The 26,076-nt window shown below is 49.3% G+C and overlaps 1 protein-coding gene across 1 annotated transcript in view; it reads right to left on the reverse strand.

The window, feature by feature from the left end:
• Positions 1 to 26,076, reverse strand: part of ESR2 (estrogen receptor 2) — a 79,902-nt gene that overhangs the window by 7,332 nt on the left and 46,494 nt on the right. The window contains exons 6-8 of the mRNA XM_081192834.1: positions 21,872 to 22,010; positions 19,800 to 19,933; positions 15,134 to 15,314 (exon numbers count right to left, since the gene is read on the reverse strand). Of these exons, the coding sequence (XP_081048960.1) occupies positions 15,134 to 15,314; positions 19,800 to 19,933; positions 21,872 to 22,010 (454 nt within the window). The remainder of the gene's footprint in view (positions 1 to 15,133; positions 15,315 to 19,799; positions 19,934 to 21,871; positions 22,011 to 26,076) is intronic.

Genomic DNA, 26,076 nt, shown 5'->3' on the forward strand with positions numbered 1-26,076 from the left:
AAATTACTTGCCTTGCCCCGGGTGCTGACAACCCACGCTACGCCGCTGGAAGGAGCTGGGTATGTTTAGCCTGGAAAAGAGGAGGCTGAGAGGAGATACGCTAGCCATCTTCAGATATCTAAAGTGCTGTTGCATGGAGGGTGGAGCAAGTTTGTTTTCTCCTGCTCTGGACCCAAACCAATGGATTCAAATTACAAGAAAGGAGATTCCAAACTAAACAGCAGGAAAAACCTTATTGGGGTAAGAGCTGCTCAGCAGTGGAACTCTCCTTCACCGGAGGTTTCTAAGCAGAGGTTAGATGGCCATCCGTCATGGATGCTTTAGTTGAGATTCCTGCATTGGAGGGGGTTGGACTAGATGACCCTCGGGGTCCCTTCCATCTCAACAATTCTATGAACTGGGGGCAAGTAAGAGTTGTGTGCAAGGTTCTTGCCATTAAGCATTAGAGCCAGACAGCAGATATCTGCAGCAGACGTAATTCAGAATGAGGTAGTAAACTGGTCTGTACCACTTCAGGCGGAGATGTTTGTGTGTGACATTTCTAAATGCTTCTAAGCACCCTGGAGGCAGAACATTAGCACAGAATGAGAGTCCTGACCTAGACTTGCTCTCCCTGATGGAGTAATTTTCTACCTACAAGAATTATTTTCTCGTATCTTGCCTCCCCTCCCATTCACACACAGCTGAAGTGGTACAGTCTGTTCCATCTTCTCCGAACTTGGCTACCTCATTGGAGCTTGCAAATTTAGTCTCTGCCATGGCAAACCAGATGAGTACCTAAGTGCATTTTCACACAGGAGGCTTCAAAATTGCTTTTGAGCCTTTCTCAAGCTACATAGGGACACGGGTGGCGCTGTGGGTTAAACTACAGAGCCTAGGACTTGCTGATCAGAAGGTCGCAGTTCGAATCCCCGTGACAGGGTGAGCTCCCATTGCTCGGTCCCTGCTCCTGCCAACCGAGCAGTTCGAAAGCACGTCAAAGTGCAAGTAGATAAATAGGTACCACTCCAGCGGGAAGGTAAACGGCATTTCCGTGCGCTGCTCTGGTTTGCCAGAAGCGGCTTAGTCATGCTGGCCACATGACCCGGAAGCTGTACGCCAGCTCCCTCGGCCAATAAAGCGAGATGAGCACCGCAACCCCAGAGTCAGCCACCACTGGACCTAATGGTCAGGGGTCTCTTTACCTTACAAGCTACTTATGTTAGCCAAACAGGAAAGAAAGTAGAAGAGGAAACTTTGTGATGCCAATGAGCGCTCTGCTCCACAGTGGGTTGTTTGGGACTGTTTACATCCACAAGAAAAATGTGACTGGAGTAAGATCATGTGCCAATGTGGTGCCCTACAGGTGCTGTTAGGACTACAACTCCCATGATCCTTGACTGTTGGCCATGCTGGCTAGGGCTGATGGGAGCTGTAGTCCAACAACAGTTGGAAGATATCACAATGGCTGCCCAGCACAGGGCTGGGTAACCTGTGGCTCAACAAATGTTGCTGGACTCCAACTCCCATCATTCCTAGCCATTGTGCCCAATGGCCATCGATGATGAGAGTTGTAGTCTGACAACAACCAGGTGGCTACTGGTTCTCCATTCGTGCCACAGTATTTTTTCAATACTGCTATTCAGTCCATAGTTTAACATACTGTTTTGATTTGCATTCCTGCCGTCAATAATTGGGTTAATGGAAATGCACGCACACGCACACAAATAAGCCATAAACCAAGTTGCTCCATTCCTTATCTTCACTGCTGGAAAATCAGCAGCCCAGTATTCCTGAGGTCATTCCTACATACAACTAAAATAATTTGATTCAAATCATTTTAATGTGTCATTTTTAAAAAGTGGGAGAAAAGGAACGGATACGCTTTCCTGTGATGAGCGAACATTTTAACATAATTACTGAATGGACTTCTAACTCTATCAAAGAATAAATAATTGCAAGGGGTGGGCAGAGCAAAAAAAGAGAAAAGAATCCAGACTTCCGGGTCAGCGCCATCGGTGAATGGCAGAGTTCCTCTGACCGGAGGAACTAGCTCCGTTAAAACTGGGTCTTCCCACCGCGGCGAAGGCGGGGACCCGCTAGAAATCCCAGGCGGAGGAAGCCTGGGAATGTGGGGTTCGGGAGGGCACCAGGAGCGCCCCCCAACTTGCAGGGAATCCCATTTAGGGGCTCCGGAGCGAAGTGGGGTGAGAAGCGCAGTGCTGCGAACTGACTGCTATTTTCACGGAGTGAAGCCGCACAGCCATTGCCGGAGAGCGCTGACTTTTTCCTGTGGACAATTGGATTTAAAACAAGTACCCGTGAGTAGAAACGGAAAATTGGATCAAGAAATTTCTTAATTTGGTAATGAAGCGGGAAGGTTCAAAACAGGAAGTCTGCCTTCCGCTTTTTGTATATAGACTAAAGCAAAAATTTTGTAAGCTAAAGCCTGGAAAGCTGTCAAAAAAGTCTAAATTTCCTTCATTTAGAATTACTGAAACCCCCTTGGAAGCAGGAGAAAAGGGGGGGAACTTTGTTCTACCCTAGCAGGATAGGGAGTGAAGAAGGATAAGTTTCCACCGTCTCTAACCTGGGAACGGGGTGTCAGAGACAGAAATTGTTGGAGAGGTTCATTGACTGTCAATGGAATATTTTGACAGATAGCGAAAGAAGAGAAACAAGCTGATTTCAATGTTGCCTTTTGCATCTTAAAGAAACAAAATATCTGAAAAAACATCTGAAAAATGAAAGTAATTTTCCTTTGTTGGACTTGCCTAAAAGAAATGGATACAATTAGAAATTGCCTCCTCTAGAGGGAGCTTGTCAAATTGTTGCTGCAGTACATTTGAGGGCTCAACAGATGTGAGATTAAGACCGTGGGAACAGGCTTTTCTGACCTTGACTAAAGATGAGTTGGAAAGAAGAATGGGTGCTTGCCTTATGCAAGACAAGTGCCCTGCTGGAACAGATGCATGAGAAGATGGACTTGATGAATGAGAAAATGGATTTGACTGTTGCAGTTAATAACTGTGGGCAAATAGGGAATATTGACACAGAAATTATCCAGGCACCAACTCATGAATCTGTACTGACTGGGCAAGTGCAGAAGATAATGGAGGAGGATGTGGTTGCACCCCAAATAATACAAATGGAGAGTCCCGAGGCTCTATAGGAGTATGAGCCGTTGTCATTGAAGATTGAAGTTGGAGTGGGCCAGGGGGCGTCTGGAGTTGAGGAGGTTCCCAACGTTGGAGAGACCTTGGAATATGGGCGGGTTTGATGAAGGGAGATGGAGACAATTTTGGCTTGGAATCCCCCAGAGGCCTACCCCTCAATGAGAAAGGAAAGAAACTAAGAAAGAGACCAACAAAAGACAAGGGAAAGGGCAAGTATAAACAACAAGAAGAAGAATTGCAGAAGGGACATGGAAGAGACTTAAGGGCCTCGGACATAAGGCTTCCAGGTTGATGGACTAGATGGAATGGACAGTAAGGACTGACACGATCCAAGACCAGGAAGAAGGGACGTTGGATGAAGATTGGAAGAAAATCTATAAAGAAAATTTTCTATTTGGGGAATTGGCTAAAAATTAATGAATATTAGGGAAAATGTTGGAATGAAACTATGTGACTTTAGCAGAAATGATATCAGGAGTAATGTATATTTGATAACTAAGATTCAAGCTTTAAGGTGTTTTAGGGTAAGATAAGGTTAAATTAATTAAGGTAATGTGAATAATAGAATATGGGGAAAGATGGAAAGGATTGGTTGAGTTAATTATTAGATTAAATTAGGTTAGGATAAATTTTTTAACAAAAATTGAGAAAGATGGAAAGAATTTGCTGAAATAACTAATTAAACTAGAATACAAAAAGGGAGGTGTGAGGAAGTCAATGAAACAAGCAAATGGAAGTTTTAGATATGTAATCTGGGATTTGTGTTGTTTTCTTTTTTCTTTTTATCTTTTTGTTGTATTCTTGTATTGGTTTTTGTGTTTTTTCTTTTTCTTTTGTCTATTATAGTGTTGTTTTTTAATGTTTTTTTCTTCTTATAATTATGAAAACTACTAATAAATATTTTTTTTTAAAAAAAAGAGAGAAAAGAATCCATGGTAATCATGTATTCAGCCAAAACTCACCTACTCTTTTGCTGGGGAAAAATACAATCCAGCAACGTTAATGGAAACGCTTGTCCAATTTCTTTCTTCTTGAAAGAAAGGTGATGAAACGAACAGATATTTAGGGCCGGAATCCATTTAAAACAGAGACAGAAAGACATTTTGGGAGTGTGAAGAATGAATCGTGCATGCCTCACAATTGGGCAGAGGGTATGGACTGTGGTGGAACTGCGAGCCAATCAGCTTTGTTGCTGGGCTCCCAGGTGCTGAGGCTTCTGGGTTGGGTGGACCAGAGAGGAGACTGTGGAGGACTGGTGCACCCCAGGAGCATAAAAGGGGCTACATGCTTGATGCCTCCACCTCGGCCTTCGAGTGAGCTTCCCATCCACCCACTCTATAATGTTAACTATTGAAATTCTGGCATTTCTTTTCAGGTTACTTCATTCCTATTGTCACAACTTTCCTTCAGCAGAAGAGGCGTTGGGCTGGATCATTAGATGGGAGGGGCAGGGGCACCCTGCTCCAGTCCACAGGGGATCTCCCCTAAGGGATCTTGGAGGGCAGCTGATACCATGTCATCCAAACCTGGACAAACTTTGGTTAACCTTAAGTACAATCCATGGAAACGAGCCAGCTTCAACCCATGGTTTATGAAACTGCTTTGTTTCCCACTAACCATAGTTAAGATTAACCACAGTTTAGAATCTGGACAACATGCTAAATTGTGGTGAATCTAAAATGGAAACAGAAGCTTCAAATCTCCCAGTTGTAGCTGCAGCATGTGACTCTGGAGGGAAGCTAGGCTTGTTCATGTACACCAAACCAAGATTTAGCATTACACCATCCAAACACAAGGAAGGTGGGTGGCACTGTGGGTTAAACCACAAAGCCTAGAACTTGCTGGTGGTTCGATTCCCCGTGACGGGGTGAGCTCCCGTTGCTCGGTCCCTGCTCCTGCCAACCTAGCAGTTTGAAAGCACATCAAAGTGCAAGTAGATAAATTGGTACCACTTTGGTGGGAAGGTAAACGGCGTTTCCATGCGCTGCTCTGGTTCGCCAGAAGCGGCTTAGTCATGCTGGCCACATGACCCAGAAGCTGTACACCAGCTCTCTCAAGTCAATAAAGCGAGATGAGCACCGCAACCCCAGAGTCGGTCACGACTGGACCTAATGGTCAGGGGTCCCTTTACCTTTACCTTTACCATCCAAACACAGCCACTGTGATACTGCATGTACTTGCAAAATAACATACCAATTGAAATCCAGTATATCTTTCTGTTCAAGGCAGTGTACAAAGATCTTAATTTTTTTTAAAAAAGGATATTTGTATGAGAACAGCTAGATATTATTTTCCAGACGTGAGTGTTGAACAAAGTTAGTTGCTGACTCTGGGGATTGAAGACATGAGAGCAACTTAAACTTAGGCCTTGACTTCTCTAACCTAAAGTTCTGAATGCGTCAGACAGAGATAGCAGCTATCTCATCAGAGAAACCACAGAGGCTGTTGCCTTTTTGTGAGTCACAGAATTCCTTTGAAATGAAGACCCAGAACGCATTTATAACAGCACTGGAAATTTTCAGAATGAATGAAACTGGAAAAGAGGAGGCTGAGAGGAGATATGACAGCCATCTTCTAATATCCCCCTTGGAAGAGGGCGAAAGCTTGTTTTCTCCTGCTCTGGAGGGTAGGACTCAAACCGATGGCTCCAAGTTACAAGAAAGGAGATTCCGACTGAACATCAGGAAGAACTTTCTGACGGTAAGAGCTGTTTGACCATGGAAAGTTGTGGAATTTCCTTCCTTGGAGGTTTTTGATCAGAGGTTGGATGGCCATCTGTCATGAATGCTTTAGTGGAGATTCCTGTATTGCAGGGGGTTGGACTAGAATCAGTGTTCCCCAACCTTGGGCCTCCAGCTGTTTTTGGACTACAATTCCCATCATCCTTGACCACTGGTCTTGCTAGCGAGGGATGATGGGAGTTGTAGTCCAAAAACAGCTGGAGGCCCAAGGTTGGGGAACACTGGACTAGATGACCCTAAGGATCCCTTCCAAGGATCCCTCTACCACCCTATGATATAATTTTGTGAGCAATGCAGCTGCTGAATAGCCTTTTTTGCCTTGTGAAAAAAATATAACGTGTCTTAGTTCTGCAAGGAAAATCTAAAGAAGTTACCATTCTTATTGGATATGCCCCCAGGGAGGATCCAGTCTATACCCAGAACTCACCAAGCAGCAAAATTGTGCCTGGGCTTTATGGCTGCAGGCTATGGGTGGAAAATTAAGAACATCAGCAGAGCCCACAGGATCAGGCCAATGGCCCATCTAGGCTAGCATCCTGTTCCCACATAGGCCAACCAGATGCCTATGGGAAGCCTCCAAGCAGGACCTGATTGCAACTGAATGTGCATAGCTATCGTGGCTGAATGATGTCCCGTATACAGAATTTGTTGCACATAGAAAACCAGCTGCCAGGAAGAAGAGCCTTCGGCAAGCCTTTTCTCCAACATCATTTGGTTTGTGTGGAAAGGAGCATTTGAATATGCCATCTCCCAGCTGAAATGATGCAGTCTGGGGAAAGTCTGACCTTAGGGTGAGTTGTTTCTTTGGAACAAACCCAAGGCATAAATAGTATCATGAGACCATCCTCATGCAATGGCCCACGCAGCCTAAACCAGAACCATCATGGAATTGTAGAGTTGGAAGGGACCCTGAGGATCATCTAATCCAACCCCCACATTGCAGGAATATGCAGCTGCCCAATGCAGGGATCGAATCTGCAACCTTGGCGTTCTCAACAACATGCTCTAATCAACTGAATGTTATCCTGAACGGAGTATTTTAATAGCACTTGGGTTAACTGTTGAGGGTAAATCAAGTCTCCTGAATAGAGACTTGATCTGCTTAGTGGACTAAGCACGATGCCAGCGAAATCGTACCAACAGCCCTCCTGGATGAGAGCACAAGGCCACGTAGTCTTGCCTGATTAGTGAGTACCGTGAGACCAAGCAAGAGAACATTAGGAGAGCCCAGCAGGATAAGACAAAGGGGACCATCTCATTCAGCATTCTGTTCCCACAAGCAGCTAATCAGATGCCTCTGGGAAGCTAGCTAGCAAGCAGGACAACATGACAACAGCTCTCTCTTGTTGTGGCTCACCAGCAGCTGATATTCACAACAGCATAGTGCCTCTGAACCTGCAGATTACATATGGCCGTTGTGTCTAGTAGATACCGATAGCCTTATCGTCCATGGTTTACGATCAGAAGCCTTGGGAAAACACAAGTGCTCCATTGCAGTTCAGATTTGCTTCTCAGTTTAAACTACCCAACTGCCCACTGAGAACAAGGAGCCCTTTTGTAGACAAAACCATCAGCCAACTTCTTTCATTGAAGGGCACAGTTTTTGGAATCCCAATGCAAAGCAAGCTAAACTTAAGAAAGCATTAGCTCAAAATGCGGAACCACCATGTTTGTAACACTGGTCACAAAACACAAAGCAAACCACCAATTTGTATGTTCCAAAACAACACCCCGTGGTCTTGCACTACATCAGCAAGCCAATGTATGTTAGTTTCAGCCACAACAGATAGCGAGAACAATGTAGGTTTTAGGGGAAGCTGAAGTGTGGAAGAATGGAAGCAAGGCTGTTTGTGATGAACACGGTACGGGATGGAAATTGTTGCCTCCTCAAATACAGACTCTTGCTTATTTACAACGGCGATCTTTTCCCCCACCTAAATTCAGTTGTCAAAATGAAGAACGCTAACCAGGGCTGGATTCTTGTGGGAAAGGACAGTGAGCTCTCTTTAGTCTTGGTACTGAAAACAAATTCCTTGACTCAGAACGCACTCAGAGACACTTTGTTCTTGCATTCCAACTGTCTTTCCCCCTTGCTTCTAGTTAAGAGCTCTTGGGACTCTAATAAAAACCAGACTAGATCTGGCAGGCCTGAAATCTGGATAATGTGCTACACCAGCCTTTCTCAACCTTGAGTCCCCAGCTGTTGTTGAACAACAACTCCCATCCTCCCCTAGCTAGCAGTAAGAGTGGCCAGGGATGATGGGAGTTGTAGTCCAGCAAAAGCTGGAAACGCAACTGTCAGAGCTGCTTGAAGATCCTAGCTCACAGAGGATCACGCTAGCCAGCGATCATTAAGTAAAAGTCTTTATTGAATTGCAGTTTCCATTCTCACGCTGCTGCGCGCAACTCTACGTCTAGTAGCTAGATCGGCGAAGCTCCGTCTGAGTCTCCGCCCCTTGTGCACCAACTTAATATCCTAGCCCTGCTCCACCTTTTCCGCCTGACTGTCCTCCTCTGGGTCCCTCTACCCCCCGGGGTTTCTTCCTTCCTGGATTCTTCTGACGCTGACCCGGACCCTCCTGCCTCCTTGTGCCGGGCTATAGGACCTGGTTCCCTTTCCGGGCTGCTTACTGTGCCGCCTTCCTCTGCATTTGAACTTGGCGCGCGCGCCCAACCTTCCACTTTCCTCTTAACCGTTTCTTCGCTCCCCGATGGAGGTGTGGCCACTCCTGACTCATGCCCTCCCTCCTGTGGTGAGCTGCCAGCGCTTGCCCCCTGGCTCCCTTCTTCTTCCCTGCTCCCTGGCGGTGACGCTGGTCCCGATTTCCAACTGCTCTCCCCTGAGTCCCCTCTGGCTCTATCTTCCTGGGGTGCCCCCCTAGACTCCCCCCTTGCCCTGGCCACTGGTGCTCCTTTCTGTGAATCCTCTGATTCACTGGAAAGACTAGGAGATCTCGGGTCGTCGTCATCACTCATCTTTTCTTCTGCCTCCTCCCCTTCGCTCTCTGTTTCCTCCCTTGGCCTTGCCTCTGCTCCTAAATCCCTGACATCCATCCCCCCTCGAAGCCCCCCATTCCCCCCTCCCCTCCTTCCGGTGCTGGAGCTGGGTGCTGCTGTTGCAAAGGGACGAACGTCGGATATCGTTCGCTTCCCGTGGCGGGCCTCCATCTGAAGTCTCGCGGGTCTCCCTCCCTGCTCTCGTCGACGACGGTCACCTCCGCTTCCATCTCTGTGCCGCCGTGCTCGAAACCAGGGTCGTCCCCGAAAACGTCCATGTCCGTTTCTCCCTCACTTCCTCCTGGCGGCGTTGCTCGTCCTGGGCCTTCCAGCCACCTTCTGCGGAACTGCTCCTCTGGTCTATCGTCCCACCAATACGAGGGTTCTGATGCAGATCCCGAGGGTGACCCCTCCGGGGAACGGACGTCTTGTGTCGGGTCCTCTTCCGAGTCGAACCCCCGGAAAGTGCTGGCCGAAAGCGTGGGCGTGAAAAGCCAGTCGTCGAAAAAGTCTGCTGGCATAGGTCTATGTGGGAAGAGGGCATGAAACTCGTCTTTGAGTAGAGGTTCGTCCAAGGCGTAGCCCGGCACCCAGCTGTTCGCACTGGCCGGGGTGCCCTCCTTGGCGAGAAAGTATTCTACCCCCTCTTCCCCCCATCTGGAGTCCAAAATCTCCGTGACTTCGTTGATGCGCTCCTTCTGTGCCACTCCCGCGTGCCCTGTTCTGTCTCTGACCGGACTCGGCGCCGTTCCGGGTTCCTGGAACCTGTGCGGTGCCTTGTAGGGAGTGAGCACCGATCTGTGGAACACCGGATGCATTCTGGAACCCTCCGGAAGTGCCAGTCTGAAAGCTACCGGGTTGACCTGCTCTTCGACTTGGTAGGGCCCCAGTTGTTTATGCCCTAGTTTCTTCTTGGCCAACGACCTGGCCGGCACTGCGTGGGCTGCTAACCAGACCCAGTCTCCCACGTGGAGCTCTTCGCCAACCCTTCTGTGTCTGTCCGCTTGTACCTTGTATGCGTGTTTGGCCAGCTCCAGGTGGCGCCTCAGCTGATCGTGGACTTCCTGCAGCTCCGACGCGAATGCATCTGCCGTCTGCGGCTCCCCCTCCCCCATTCTTTCCAGTCCCGGGAAGGTTCTGGGGTGCCTCCCGTTGTTGGCGAAGAACGGCGTGACCCCCGTGGACACGTGCTTCGTGTTGTTGTAGGCGAACTCGGCAAGCGGCAGGTAATCCACCCACGTCGCAGGCTGTTGATTCGCATAGCATCTCAGGTACTGCTGCATGATGGCATTGACCCGCTCCGCTTGCCCGTTGGTCTGCGGGTGTCTCGCCGACGCCAGGTTGATCTTGACGTTCAGGAAGCCCATCAGCTTCTGCCAGAAATTCGAGATGAACTGCCGCCCGCGGTCGGACAGAATAGACCGTGGCAGACCGTGAACCTTGAACACGTGGTCTATGAACAGTTTGGCGGTTTGCTCCGCCGTGGCCACCTTAGCACACGGAATGAAATGGGCCATCTTGGAAAACAGGTCCACCACCACCAGCACTGCCGTCTTGCCCCTCGAGCTGGGCAGATCTGTGACAAAGTCCAGAGCCACCCTTTCCCAAGGTTCGACCGGAGTTTGCAGCGGTTCCAACAGTCCGGCCGGCGGTCTGTGCACTGGTTTGGCCCTCTGGCAGGTGTCACACCTCGCCACGTAGTCTGCGACCTCCCCTCTCATTCCAGGCCACCAGAAATCCCTGGCTACTAATTCCACCGTCTTCTCCTTGCCAAAGTGCCCGGCCGTGGGCGCGTCGTGCAGCTGCTGCAGCACCTTGGCGCGAAGGTCGTCTCCCGGCACGTAGATGGCCCCTTTACGGATGAGCAATCCATCTCGTAGCTGGAAACCGTCGGCCACAGCCTTGCCCCTTTGCACCTCTGCCATCTTTGCTTGCGCGAAGGAGTCATCCTGCAACGCTCGTCGCACCGCCTCCAGGTCCACGGTGGCCGCGGCGCACGCCCATACTGTTGGTGCGAAGATGTGCATGGCTGCCGCTGGCGTTGCGTCCTCCAGATACTGTGGCTTACGGGAGAGGGCGTCCGCCATGATGTTAGTGTCCCCCGGGACATACTCTATGCGGAAGTCGAAGTTCGCAAAAAACTCAGCCCAGCGTATCTGCCTCTGGTTTAGGAACTGTGCCGTGCGCCAGTGCTCCAGATTCTTGTGGTCCGTGCAAACCTGCACCGTGTGCTTGGCGCCGATCAGGAAGTGCCGCCACGCTTTGAACGCTGCATGAATGGCCAGCAACTCCCTGTCCCAGATGGTGTAGTTCTGCTCGGACTTGCTGAGCTTCCTGGAGTAAAACGCTCCCGGTCGCCACACCCCCTGCTGGTCCTTTTGCAGCAGGACCGCCCCCACGGCTCTGTCTGAGGCGTCTGTCTCCACCCTCATCGGCCTGCTGGGGTTGACGTGAAGCAGCTGCTCTTCCGACGCGAAGAGACGCTTGAGTGCCTGAAAGGACTGCTCCGCCTCCTCCGTCCAAACGAACTTCTTTTTCTTGGAGCTAAGCGTGTCTGTGATGGCCGCTGTCTGCATAGCGAAGCCCTTGATAAACTTGCGATAGAAGTTCGCAAAGCCGACAAACCTTTGGACCTCTTTCCGGTTGCGTGGGCTCTTCCAGTCCAATACCGCTCGAACCTTGGCGCTGTCCATGGCGAGCCCCTTGTCAGACAACTTGTAGCCCAGAAAATCCACCTCCGTCACGTCGAATTGGCACTTCTCCAGCTTGGCGTAGAGCCTATGTTGCTTTAGTCTGGTCAGCACTTCCTTGACGTGCCTGTCATGCTCCTGCTGCGATTCCGAAAAGATCAGGATGTCATCTAAGAAACAGACGCACGTCTTGTAGAGAAGTCCCGCCAACACGTGATGCATGAAAGCTTGAAAAACGTGGGAGCCATTTTGCAGTCCAAAAGGCATAACTCTGTATTCGTAGGTACCCAGTGGCGTGAACATGGCCGTCTTCCACTCATCCCCCTCCCGCATGCGAATGAGGTTGTACGCCCCTCGCAGGTCTAATTTGGTGAACACTTTTCCCTTCCGCACCTTCGCCAGGAGGTCGTCGATTCGGGGCATGGGGAAGTCCGACGGCTTGGTCACACTGTTTAAAATGCGATAGTCCATGACCAGTCTTTTTTGGGGCGTGTCTCGCTTTTTAACAAAGAATACAGGACTGCCCCCCGCTGCCTTGGACTCTCGGATGAAACCGCGCTCCAAATTATGATCGATGAACTCTTTGAGTTCCTGCAGCTCGTCCTCCGACATGGAATACAGTTTCCCTTTAGGCAGCGCCGCCCCCGGCAGCAGGTCAATTTTGCAGTCATATGGTCTGTGAGGGGGTAGCCTGTCCGCCTCCTTCTCGCAGAAAACTTCCAAAAATTCTGCGTACTTGTGGGGAATCGCTTGCAGCGTGCCTAGCAGCAGCTGTGACTCCTCTTCCTCTCCTTCCTGCCGGTGCACGATGCAGTGTTCAGCACAAAAGGAAGAGCCGAAGACCAGCTGCCTCTGGTACCAAGCCAGCGTTGGGCTGTGCTTGTCCAGCCAACTCATTCCCAATACAATGGGCGTATCCGATAGTTGAGTGACATTGAAGCTGATGATTTCTTTGTGATTCCCAAGTCGCATCGCCATTGGCGGCGTCTGCTTCACCACTTGCCCCCCTAGCAACTCCCTGCCATCCACCGTGACAACCTGCAGGGGCAGTGTGGCCGGCAGCAACTGTATAGCGTGCTTGTCGACAAAGTCCTGCCCTATAAAGTCCGCGTTGCTGCCCGAGTCCACTGTGATGGGCACGTCCATGGTGATTCCATTGGGCAGCTGGAGAGATGCGGTGAGCCTCACCACGGGTTTGGGCGGGAGGGGGTTCACGGGCTGTAAAATCTCTGGGGACTGCGGCACTAACACGTCTGGCTGGGCCCCAGGGCCTCTTCCTCCAGCCAGACTGCTTCGTTTCCCTGCTGTGTTCCTCCTTGCTGCGTTGCTGCAGTCACCATTGCCGAGGCTGCAGTGAGCTTGTGGAGCCTCTGGGGACACTCTTTCGCCATATGCCCTGGCTCCTCACAGACGTAACACTTCCTGTTCCCTCTAGGAGGCTTCGCTTTCACTGCTGCCGGTGCTAGGGCTCTGGTTGCTGACTGAGCCCTTGCACCTCCAACCTCCATAGGTTCGGCTCCTCCTCCTGGCGGAGGCGTGGATTGCGCCCGCGCTGCTTCTCTGGGAAGGAAGGAGGGGCCCCTGGCTGGTTCGCGCCCTCCACGCCCTTCGTCCCTGCTCCACGGGCGTTCTTCCAGCCTCACCCCCACTGCCAGTGCCCTCTGAACGACCTCCTGGGTGGTTCGGGGTCTCTCCCCCCTCGCGATCTCATCTTTAATCGAGCTGTGCAACCCCTCCCAAAAGAGGTCTCTTACAGGGGCCGAATCTCTGTCCCATTCCAGGGCACTGACCAAGGCGAAAAAGCGGGCATGGTACTGCCTGACGCTGGCCCTCCCTTGTCTTAGCCCATGCACCTCCTTCCGGGCAAGATCCACGTCAATGCTTGATAAAAAACACCCATCCATCGCTTTAATAAAGGCATCTGCATTCTGGAGCGCCGGATCCTTATCTCTCCATAAATTGCGTAGCCATGCTTTAGCATCCCCATGCAAATGAGACATGATGAATCCCACTCTCTCTTGCTCATCTCTAAAGTCTTTATGCAGCAGTTGCAGTGCGCACAGTACGTCTGCTCTAAAGTTGGGATACTGTTGCAGGTTCCCATCGAAGTGAGAGACCAGCCCGCCTGTGCGTCTCGCCAACCCAATTCCCTCCTGCCGGGGTGTCTGCTTTGTCAGCACATCTAACCTGACCTGGAGATCCCTGCAGGCGGCAGCGGCCTCCTCCTCTCTCTTCCTGGATGCGAGAGCCTCGGCATTCAGTTGTGCCACTGCTTTTCTGAGTTCCTCTATCTGCTGCTCCGCCGTCATGTCGTCTGCCGTTCGTGAGCTCGCTAGTGGGCACCTGCTTCTCTCCCCTCCTCGAGGTTGTAGATGCCCACAATTGAGTGAGACGGAGCTTACTGTCAGAGCTGCTTGAAGATCCTAGCTCACAGAGGATCACGCTAGCCAGCGATCATTAAGTAAAAGTCTTTATTGAATTGCAGTTTCCATTCTCACGCTGCTGCGCGCAACTCTACGTCTAGTAGCTAGATCGGCGAAGCTCCGTCTGAGTCTCCGCCCCTTGTGCACCAACTTAATATCCTAGCCCTGCTCCACCTTTTCCGCCTGACTGTCCTCCTCTGGGTCCCTCTACCCCCCGGGGTTTCTTCCTTCCTGGATTCTTCTGACGCTGACCCGGACCCTCCTGCCTCCTTGCGCCGGGCTTTAGGACCTGGTTCCCTTTCCGGGCTGCTTACTGCGCCGCCTTCCTCTGCATTTGAACTTGGCGCGCGCGCCCAACCTTCCACTTTCCTCTTAACCGTTTCTTCGCTCCCCGATGGAGGTGTGGCCACTCCTGACTCATGCCCTCCCTCCTGTGGTGAGCTGCCAGCGCTTGCCCCCTGGCTCCCTTCTTCTTCCCTGCTCCCTGGCGGTGACGCTGGTCCCGATTTCCAACTGCTCTCCCCTGAGTCCCCTCTGGCTCTATCTTCCTGGGGTGCCCCCCTAGACTCCCCCCTTGCCCTGGCCACTGGTGCTCCTTTCTGTGAATCCTCTGATTCACTGGAAAGACTAGGAGATCTCGGGTTGTCGTCATCACTCATCTTTTCTTCTGCCTCCTCCCCTTCGCTCTCTGTTTCCTCCCTTGGCCTTGCCTCTGCTCCTAAATCCCTGACAGCAACATTGAGAAAGATTGTGATACATGGACCAGAGGACTGATTCGGGATAAGCTAACATCCTGGAAGAATGGATGCCTTTTTCGGACTATTTAAATAAATATTATAGTATGGTGAACTTGCAAGCAGGATTTGGCTATGAGCAACAGAAGGAATTAGATTATTGTGGTTATGATTTGACAGATAGAAAATAGGGTGCAGCAGAAGGGGGAAAACTACAACTCCATGGGAAAAAGGGGTGAGGAGTCAACAAAAATAAGAGGAAAAGAGAAATGGACACCTAAAACTTGAGCAGGCCAGTCATCTGCCCTGCTGTTGCTTTTTGCCACAGATTTTTAAAAAATGGCTGACGGTCTCTAGGATGGAAATCTGGATCACCCCCTAGAATGGCCTTACCTTGCGTGCCGGACATGTGAGAGCAGCATCAGCAAGTTCGCCAAGCGTGTCGTCTGTTGAGCCAAAGGGACCCCGCTCTTTGAAATGACCCACACCAAGGCGTCCGTCACAGAGTTCAGCAGGTGACTCAGTTTCTTGTTGCTCTCGGACTCTCCTGCAGCTGAGGAGACTGTATACATATCTACGCAAGAAAGATGCCAAATGAGCAGAGTTTAAGGAATAAGAGCTGTACTGCGTTGGTGTGTGTGTGTGTGTGTGTGTGTGTGTGTGTGTGGCTCATCTACAGTAGCTCAGCCTGGGAAGCTTCCCAAAGTGTGCTTGAGTGCAACTGTGGCCACTTACTTCCAGTTCCCAGAAACTGGTATTCAGTAGCAACTGACTGTGGAGGTAGAACATAGTTACTTGAAACTTTGTAGAGACACACATCCACACGTGTTGAACATGTGGTATTCAGGAAGCTGCTCCATCCCAAATTGAACCATTGCTCCATCTCATTCAGTACTGGCAGCACAGACTGGCAGCAGCTCCCCAGGGTTGTTGGTGCATGTTTTACCTAGTCCCACCTGATAATGGCAAGGCTTGAACCTTCCGCATGCAATGCACTGAGCTGCAGCTATACTTCCCAAGGAAATAGGTTTAGGATCAGGCGACAACTTGGTTCCAATTCCATACAAAATGTGTGTGCCTGGAAATACTACATTTTCCATCACCTCTATATGGAAAAATTGAAGTCATCTCCATAAATTGGTTGACTCTAGAACATTTTCGCCACCGAGATTATGATTTAAGAAAGAAAATGGGGGTGACATATGTAATTAATTACATATAGGAACTGTCTTGTAACAGGTCAGTCTATTCACCCATCAAGCCCAGTAATGTCTACACTGATTGGCAGTGGCTGACAGGTGGAGGTCATTCCCAGACCCTGCTCCCTGCTCCTTTTAAGTCAGATGTAGAGATTAAGGGCTGGTATCCAACCTTAATTTCCCATCACCCTAGAACAGATTTAGGATGTATGCCTGGGTTAGGAGGCTGTACAAGCAAAAAACTTGTGCCAACCAACACCCTATTTGGATACTGCCTTAAATTTTGCAAATACGTATGCTTTTCCCATGCATACCGCAGGAGACAGGAGCAAGAACTCATCTCAGTATTACGCAGTGCTATTTTTCTGGGACGCGGGTGGCGCTGTGGGTTAAACCACAGAGCCTAGGACTTGCCAATCAGAAGGTTGGCAGTTCGAATCCCCATGATGGGGTGAGCGCCCGTTGCTTGGTCCCTGCTCCTGCCAACCTAGCAGTTTGAAAGCATGTCAAAGTGCAAGTAGATAAATAGGTACCGCTCCGACGGAAAGGTAAACGCTGCTCTGATTCGCCAGAAGCGGCTTAGTCATGACCTGGAAGCTGTACACCGGCTCCCTAGGCCAATAAAGTGAGATGAGCGCCACAACCCCAGAGTCGGTAATGACTGGACCTAATGGTCAGGAGTCCCTTTACCTTTATTTTTCTAGGAAAAGAGGTGCTAGAATTCCCTTGTTCTCTTATAATGGCAACGGTGCCCACCAGAGAGGTGCTGGAACTGAGTTCTGGTGCGTTCCAGCTGAAAAAAAGTTTCGGTATTACAGGAATGCCCTCCCTGCTGAAATACAAAAGGCCCCTGAGGTAATGGCACTCTGTCAGCTCTTGAAGAAACTATGGTTGATCTCTTGAGAGGGGTCTCTCAGTTATGTTGGCTGTATTGTTTTGCAGCATATTTTAATCACTGTTGTTTATTTCGGTGTTTCAGTGGGTGTGCTTTAATGAAGGAGGTTGGCATTTTGTAATTGGCTTTTATAGCTTCGAACAGCTTAGAAGCAGTATACAAATTAATAAAGGTAAAGCTAAAGGGACCCCTGACCATTAGGTCCAGTCGTGACCGACTCTGGGGTTGCGGTGCTCATCTCGCTTTACTGGCCAAGGGAGCCGGCGTATAGCTTCCAGGTCATGTGGCCAGCATGACTAAGCCGCTTCTGGCGAACCAGAGCAGCGCACAGAAACGCTGTTTACCTTCCCACCAGAGTGGTACCTATTTATCTACTTGCACTTTGATGTTCTTTCGAACTGCTAGGTTGGCAGGAGCAGGGACCAAGCAACGGGAGCTCACCCCATTGCAGGGATTCGAACCGCCGACCTTCTGATCGGCAAGTCCTAGGCTCAGTGGTTTAACCCACAGCGCCACCCGCGTCCCATATAAATTAATAAATAACAGTAAATGTCTGAGGCCATGACTTGGTGAGAGGAAGGAATCCTTAGTTGAGAGGTAGCAACCAGAGTTAGCAACCAGAGTTACTACCTAGAATGGGACGTCTGTGCGATTGGTGGGTGGCGATTTTGTTTTGATATTTTATATGGTTTCATTAGTGAGTGATGTCGTCTCCTGGTGTTTCTGCAATAATTTTTTAGTCGAGTGGAAGGCGTGATTGATGTTAACGGACATCTGAGTGGGAGATATTGGAGAGATTAGGTGGAGGGTGTGCTTGTGAGTATCAGTGGAAGAGTGTGATCAGTGAGAATAGAATGGGATGGGTGATATTGGATGAGAAGCGTCATTTGTTCCAATGTAAGAGAGAATTTGGATGGGATGTTCTTGTGTTAGTGAGGGGAGCGTTGCATATTGCAAGCTAGAACGTGTCTTGGAAAGAAGACAGGCAAAGAGGGAAGAGAAGATGTTTGAAACTGTTGTGCTATGTTTTTACACTGACACTTTAAAAGCTCATCTGCTCTTTACGGTGCTCTTTCGCAAGTCAATTATCTTGACTCAGGAGAACCTTGCCAGCATCTCTGCTTAAAAGCCACCTTTTCAAACACCTTTAGCTTAATCCCTTTATCTTCATTCTTCACCCCAACCCAAGTTAAATATATGTAATTGCTTTTGCTCATATTCTCTCTCTAATAATCTCACCCCTTCCATTCACTGTTCTTTCTTTTCTCGCCTCTTTTCCTGCTAACCCAGTTGTCCCGCCATCACTGCTGAAATGTCATTTGTACGTTCTTTGGGGCAGGGACTTAAAAAAAAAAATCCTACAAAGCCTCATGCACATTGAGGGCGAGGATGTTTAGTGAAACTAGCAAAGTGGCAGTTAAGAACATGCTTCCCCCCTTTGAAATATTGATATTTCATGTTATTTCATTGAAGATTCGCAGACAAATAGCAGCTGGATGTATCTGCCCCATTCAGAGTTGGGCAGCAGCCTGTGGTCTGATAAGAGCAGACCTAAGGGAACACAAGGGACGCGGGTGGTGCTGTGGGTTAAACCACAGAAACTAGGACTTGCCGATCAGAAGGTCGGCGGTTCGAATCCCCACGACAGGGTGAGCTCCCGTTGCTCTGTCCCTGCTCCTGCCAACCTAGCAGTTTGAAAGCATGTCAAAGTGCAAGTAGATAAATAGGTACCCCTCCAGTGGGAAGGTAAACGGCATTTCCGTGCACTGCTCTGGTTTGCCAGAAGCGGCTTTGTCATGCTGGCCACATGACCCGGAAGCTGTCTGTGGACAAACGCCGGTTCCCTCGGCCTATAGAGTGAGATGAGCGCACAACTCCAGAGTCAGTCACGACTGGACCTAATGGTCAGGGGTACCTTTACCTTTACCTTTTTAAGGGAACACAACAGCCACTTCCCAGAAAAAATGAAAGCAGTTTTAAATCCCATTGCTCCCTAGGTCAGCCGTGTGCATAAGGATGAACAGCAGCGTGATTCAAACGAAGTGTGAGGGACAGGGGCAGCCTGTCCTACCTCTCTGCCTGAGGCAAAATGGGGCACTTCTGTGGGCACAAAACTCCCCTTGCCACCCTCTCCAAAGCCTCTCTTATCAGGGTTACATGGCTGGCAAGATCTCACTGGCAGCGGCAGAGCAAGCCGATCAGGTGCCTGGGGTGGCATGTGTGCCCTGCACCCTGGGGTGGGGCCAGGGAGGGCAGGGTGCTCCACGGGGCCTCCGAGGAGTCTGCCTGCCTCCTCCCACTCAGCCGCCCTACAGCTGAGGGGGAGGCAGCGGGCGGACTGTTCGGGGCAGCGTGGAGCCTGTGGGCACCCAAGCCACTGCGTCACTCCCCAGGAGAGATGCGTGGCTCAGGCGCGCTGCAGGCCCCGCGGAGAGTGCCGCCCAGCATTTTGTCACACCTCTCAGTGGTGACATCCAGAGCGCTCCGCCCCCACCGCTCCCCCTTCCTCTGCTCGCTGGCTCTCACAAGATTTTGTGGGGCTCCCACGAGAACTCGCCGGAACCTGAAAGCCTCTGCTTCTCTTCCCTTCTCCAGTGACAGTGGGGAGGCGTGTCCACAGAGGTGCCCCTTGGATTCTGCCACCTGAGGCGGTCACCTCAGTCTGCCTCACGGATGGGCAGGCACTGAGGAGTAACTGCTCAAGTCCCAGGTTGCACGCAGCTTCATTAAGGGTCCTTAAGTTTTGCCTTTGTGTCTAGGATGAAACGGCACGTGGTGACCTGAGTATTATTTCTGTGTACCAGTCATAAAACCATTAGAGAATGAGGACGGGAAAAGCACTTAGGGCATTTATTACTCCCTTTGCCTTAATGGCTCTTGTGCCCTTTGGTATTTCTTCTGCTACCACCCAACTTTTTGTTCCCGGTAATAAGCACAGCTTGACATGACTGAAGCGTCTACTCACTGGAATTGAGGAGGATCATGGCCTTGACACAAATATATTCCTTGTGCTGCAATTTCAGCTCCCGGAGCCTTGAAGTCGTCGCCAAAAGCATGTCAAAGATTTCCAAAATTCCTTCCACACATTTCCCTTCATCCCTAATTTTGGAGAAATAAAAGAATTACTGAGGATGCAAAGCAGCATTTCTTTTTAAAAAACAACAACACCAAAACACTCCAGTATGCTCTAGTATGTACAGTGGTACCTCGGGTACAAATGCTTCAGGTTACAGACTCCGCTAACCCGGAAGTAGTACCTTGGGTTAAGAACTTTACCTCAGGATGAGAACAGAAATCGCATGCCAGCAGCTCGGCGACAGCGGGAGACCCCATTAGCTAGAGTGGTACCTCAGGTTAAGAACAGTTTCAGGTTAAGAACGGACCTCCGGAACAAATTAAGCTCTTAACCAGAGGTACCACTGTATTTGCCTTTTTTGTCAACATCCACAGTTTTTGTTTTGTCTTTGAAAAGAGCACCTTGAAATTCTAAGTGTATTCCACAAAATCCTTGTCCTTGCCTTTACAATGCAAATGAAGAACCTGCAGCCCCTCAGAAGTTGTTAGGCTACAAGGCCAATCATCCCTCACTATCTCTGCTGACTGGAGCTGGTGGGAGTTTGAGAGGAGAGGAGAAATTCGATTTCATTTGCATTTTAAATAGAAACGACGTAATTTGCACTTGTTCCACCCATACACAAACTAAAACAAAGTTATCCTTTGACATTCACACTTCACTGAATTTTGGTCTCCAACCAAACAATATGTACCATAGTGCATATATTAGGGGAAAATGTGCATAATATATTAGTGAAAATAACATACGGAATGCATCTTATTAGACGAAATTGTTGCAGAGAAATTCACATGAAAATGCTGGCAAATATTCATGAGAATTGTTTATTTGCAAAAATCGTAAGTTGCTGCACCAGTTGTAGTTAACTGAATTTAAGACCGGCAAAATAAACTTAGAGACCTGAAATTGAAGATTCATCCATTCCTATCTAGGAGTCCAGCAACATCCGGAGGGTCACAGATTCCCAAACCTGGCTTGAAATTCACCCCAGAAAATTATTCCTATAGTATTATTATTATTATTATTATTATTATTATTATTATTATTATTAGCCTATCACCATATGCTCTGCTTGGCAATCATCTGGAGGTTTCTCATGGTGAGTGTAGTTATTCCAATGTTAGGAACTGTAACTTGAAAGGTTTCTTTAGCTTGGTCGGTAGAACATGAGATTCTTAATCTCGGGGTTGTGGATTCGAGCCCATGTTGGGTGAAAGACTTCTGCATTGTAGGGGGTTGGACAAGATCATGGGTAGGCAAACTAAGACCTGGGGGCTGGATCTGGCCCAATCGCCTTCTAAATCTGGCCCGTGGACCACGCGAATCAGCGTGTTTTTACATGAGTAGAATGTGTTCTTTTATTCAAAATGCATCTCTGTGTTAGTTGTGGGGCCTGCCTGGTGTTTTTGCATGAGTGGAATGTGTGCTTTTATTTAAAATGCATCTCTGGGTTATTTGTGGAGCATAGGAATTCGTTCTCCCTCCCCCCCCCAAAAAAAGACAGTCCAGCCCCTCACAAGGTCTGAGGGACAGTGGACAGGCCCCCTGCTGAAAAGGTTTGCTGACCCCTGGACTAGATGACCCTTGTGGTCCCTTCTAATTCTATGGTTTTAAGGACTTCAAATATTTTCATTATTACGACAAAGGCCCAACTAGTCCTCTTCCCACAACAGCCCAAAAGATGCCCTGAGAAGGTCACAAGCAAGGCATGAGCACAACAGAACTTATATTCCCCAGTTTTCAGAGGCTTGTCATCTCCAATACTGATGGCGGAATGTAGTCACAGCATGCTTGGTAGCCACCATGGATAGCTTCATCCTACACAAATGTCTTATCCCCCATTAAAGTGCCCACGCTGGCAGCCCCCACGATGTTTCTGTGCCACAAGGTTGAAATGCCGATCAAACTAACAAGCAAAAATAAAAAGGAGCCCCGTAAGCCCAAAAGACGCTTCATTTTCTCACCTGTCGAGTATGAGATCTGGCGCGAAGATGAGCTTGCCAGGGTGATCGATGGATCTCCACATCAGACCCACCATCAACACTTCGAGCCAACAGCTTTCCAAAAGCCTTACTTGATCGAAAAGACTGAGTTCTATAAAGCCTTTAAGGGGAGGAAAGGGGGGAGTGTGTCATTACATCGTAAACATCTGCTTAACCACCCAACTTTTTCTAGAACGGAAAAGTGTGACTTTCGAAAGCATCGAATCATTTCAGAATCAGAACTTTGAATGCCTCGCATCTTTGAATGCCATTTTTAAAACCAGAGAAACCATGAACTTTTCCAGGCTGGCAGCACTTAATCTCTTGATCTCACAGGGCTTTGGGCATCGTGCGTCATCCTCCCGAAGAGGAGATATGCACACGGAAAACCCAGGGCGGCAGGTGGTGGAGAGGCTGGCAAGGATCTGAGCAAAGGGGAAAAGGAGACCTTCATTTTCACTTGCAGCCTTCCGCTGTTGTGTTAAACATATCAGGTAGCAGGTAATGGAAGAGACCTTCTACCTGAGACCTTGGATAGAGCTGGTAGCAGTTGATGTCAACAATACTGAGCTAATACAAACTGGCTGAGTCAGTATAAGGAATAGCCCTGAACTGGAACATTTTATACTTGTGAGGGGTTCTGGAGAGTCAGAAACGGAAAAACAGTTTACCTTTCCCTTTCCTTCCTTCTGAAATAGCCTTGTATAATGCAAGGGATGGAGCTTTCTAATGTCTAATCCAGACATATGGCAAGCCGTGTGGGAAGTCTAGATTTTGGCGAATTCCCTTTAAAATAGCTTCCTCTCTCTTTTTTTGAGATCTTGCAAGCTCAACAACTTTGGGCAAAACTAAAATAAAGTTCATCGACTTTTGTGTCCGGATTTTCACTCTTTGAAATATGACAACGCTAACTCAAGAGGATTAACAAGCTTGGCTAGTTTCTGCTTGTTCCTGGTCTGCTCATAAACCAACTCCTTATCTGTTCTGGATTACTTCTTTTAACAAAACTGATTCCCGTACTTGTGCTGTTGGCACACAGGGTGAAGCCTGTCTCCAGACTGGAATGTCAACAAAAGCCTCCCTTTCCCTTTTCTTTTTGAACTGCGGTATATTTCACCCCCACACCAAGGCAGCGAAGAAAAGCAGGCAGAAGCAGCAGTGGGAGAGGCAAGCAAAGTATAGACCACACAACTGCAACTTGGGAAATGAAAGAGATCTTCTTCCAGAACTTTGCAGCAGCAACGCAGTGCAAAAAGCCTGCCATATGGACCCGGTCTTAGTGCCGTGGTGCTGTGCTCTCTCAAATGTCCTGCTCCCTCATTTGGGATGCTAAAGGGCGCGGAGGGTATCCTCACTAAAATGAGGGCTGCTGGGAAGTTAACGGATGGCGATCCAGCCCGCAGGATCTCTCACACCCCCTCCTACACGCTGCATCCCAAGAGCAAGAACAGTGTGAAACCACTTGGGAATGAGTCAGTAGCAACCTGCTGTTCTCTCTGGCACCAGAAGCAAAGCCTTATGGGAAGGAGAAGTCTCATCTTCGTAGAGAGGGGGAAAGTGGCAAACTGAAAAAGAAAAGGCAAAGGAGGAGGAAGAGGAGGGGGGAATAAGGATACAGATACGTGCAGGAGAAGCGCTGAGGCACCAACACTTTGCTCACATATAAATGTAACAAAGCCCTGCTGCTTCTGCCCCCCCCCCATCCTGCTTGAAAAATAAACTTTTTTCAGTTCAGTTTTCAGTTGTTGTTTTCAGTTCAGGGGCCACATTTCCTTCTGGGCAACATTCTAGGGGCCACATGCCAGTGGTGCGCAGGGCCAGAGCAAAAGTAGGCAGGGGCAATTAATATAAATTTCACCTACTTTCACACACGCACACGGCTCTCTGTTATCTAGCCAGGCAAGCAAATGGCATAAGAGTTCAAGGGCATTTTTCCAGCCAGGCAAACCTGTGTCAGTGGGGGTGTATGGCTGGAGAGAGTCCCAGAGGCCAAGTGAAGAGGCCTGGAGGGCCACATCCGACTCCTGGGCGTGAGGTTCTCCACCCCTTCTTTGGAAAAAAAGGAACTCCAGAAGGGAGAGGTTCTGAACAAAGGAAATAGAGGGTCAAACACCCCTCTCTCCCACCTCAATACCAATGGTTAGTAAAAAGAATAAAGAGGCACCGGCCTAGGAATACGTCATTTCTGCTTTTCAATCTCCTATCAAGTTCCTTGCCACTCCCAAGTTTGTCCAAATCGTGCTTGCCTGGCACAAAGCCTTTTTGTCTGTCATTGCGATTTCTGCATGGCCAGGGGGTTGGACTAGATGACCCTGGGGTCCCTTCCAACCCCACTACGACTCTATGATTCTATGACTGCAGCTCTCTGAATTGTTTTCTGGGAGTAAAGCTCCTTTGAACTGAATGTTGCTTACTCCTGAACGGCATAGGTTCAGTGCACTGAGCTGTAACAAAATATATTCAGCCAGGTGAAGAGGAACTTTGTTTAGGGCGGCAAACCATCTTCCATTTAAACTGCTGTCATGAATGAAGAAGGAACTCCATCAAAGGGAAAGAATAAAGTCCCCACCCTCTGCTTACTGATGCCCCCCATCCTTTGACTACTGGTGTGATAATCCGTGGCAAACTCAAAAGCCTCGTTGCAGGACTGTCTTAAGCATATGTGACGCCGGGGTGCAAAAACCCGCCCAGTACCTCCCCCCAGGTTGCCCAGAGTTGTCGACCTTTTTGGGGGGCAGCGCACTCTGGGCCGGCCATCGAGGCGCGCAGGCAAGGCAGAGCAGCGCACAGAGGAGCGCGAGGCTGGACGCCTCGTCAGGTGGACAGTGCGCTCTGGGAAGGCCTCTCTGCAGCCCTGTGCTAATCCCAGGCGTGCAGGAGGGCGGAGCCAATTGGCCGCCTCAGCATCTCGCTGGCTCGGTTGCCCCCAAATTCACAGTGCAGAAGAGTCCGCTGCAGTGCTCTGACCAACGGGCAGGCCCAGACCGGGGGGGGGGGGGCATATGGACCACTTGGCCCGGGCCTCCGATTCCAAAGGGGGCCTTGGTCAGCATATTCACAATCGTATATCTATATTTTCCATTTTGTCTTTATATGCAGATACGGTTCAAGCCTTGAAATAAAATTATTTGTCAGCATACCTTTTGTGAAAATTATTTATATACTTATTTATAAGACTTCAGTTATCCCCAGGGTAAAAACAGGGGGGGGCACATTATCTACCTGTCCCGGGCCTCTGGCAGGCTCTGCAAGGCCCCGCCAACGGGCGGGCTCTTCCCCGGACTCAAACTCTCGGGCCCCGGACCCTCAGCCTGGCGCCCCTGAGAGCCCAGCGCCTGGGTGCCTCACACCCCTAACACCTATGGTTAAGACAGCCCTGCCTCGTTGTCACCTCTTGTACTTGCCAAAGCAAGGAGGGGGCATCAGTTACCTTGGTGCTCTTGCGGTTGACATCCTTACCCATCCTCTGAAAAAAAAGAAAATAAGTCCCTGTGTTGTTCTCCAATTCCTGCTCCCCACTACACTAATACTCCCCTCAGTATCCTACTTCCAGAGTCAACATGGGAGTTACAATGCTGCTCATTTGGCCTGTGTGAATGCTGATGCACAATGGGGGGGGGGGACTGTGCAAATATCTGTGGTACTAAATTTACAGTATGATCGCACTGTTATTCATTCTCCCCGCCCCGCCCCGCCATCGTTCGCACCACAGATGCACCCGGCTACACAAGTACAGCATGCCAACTTGATTTTTGAAAAATAATGCTTTGAATTTAGTTCGCATTTCTGCTCAGAGTCAAATGAAAAGAGAAAAGGCAGATCAGCCTGAAATTGAAGAGGTCAATAATTCCGAGGATCATCAACTTGTGAAAAGAGAGATCGTTTCCCCCCTCCCCCACCCTATATGAAAGGAATATTGAATCTTTAACAACAGCATTTACTACCTTGGGGTTGGGAAATCAGACACTCCTACCAAACACACACTCTCTCTCTCTCTCTCTCTCTCTCTCTCTCTCTCTTTCTATCTCCTACCACCAACACTTTAAGTGACAAAATAAGCAGCCACTCAAATGTGAAAATGGATTCATTCCCCAGCTGAGTGCAAATGCCTGGCATTTTCCAATGATCAAAGTAAAATTACTCGTCGCCAGAGCGCCCACTCAAGACCCCCGTGACTTTAAATTTCA

The sequence above is a fragment of the Podarcis bocagei genome (assembly GCF_964188305.1).
Source record: "Podarcis bocagei genome assembly, chromosome: 1".
Taxonomy (NCBI): Eukaryota; Metazoa; Chordata; class Lepidosauria; order Squamata; family Lacertidae; genus Podarcis; species Podarcis bocagei.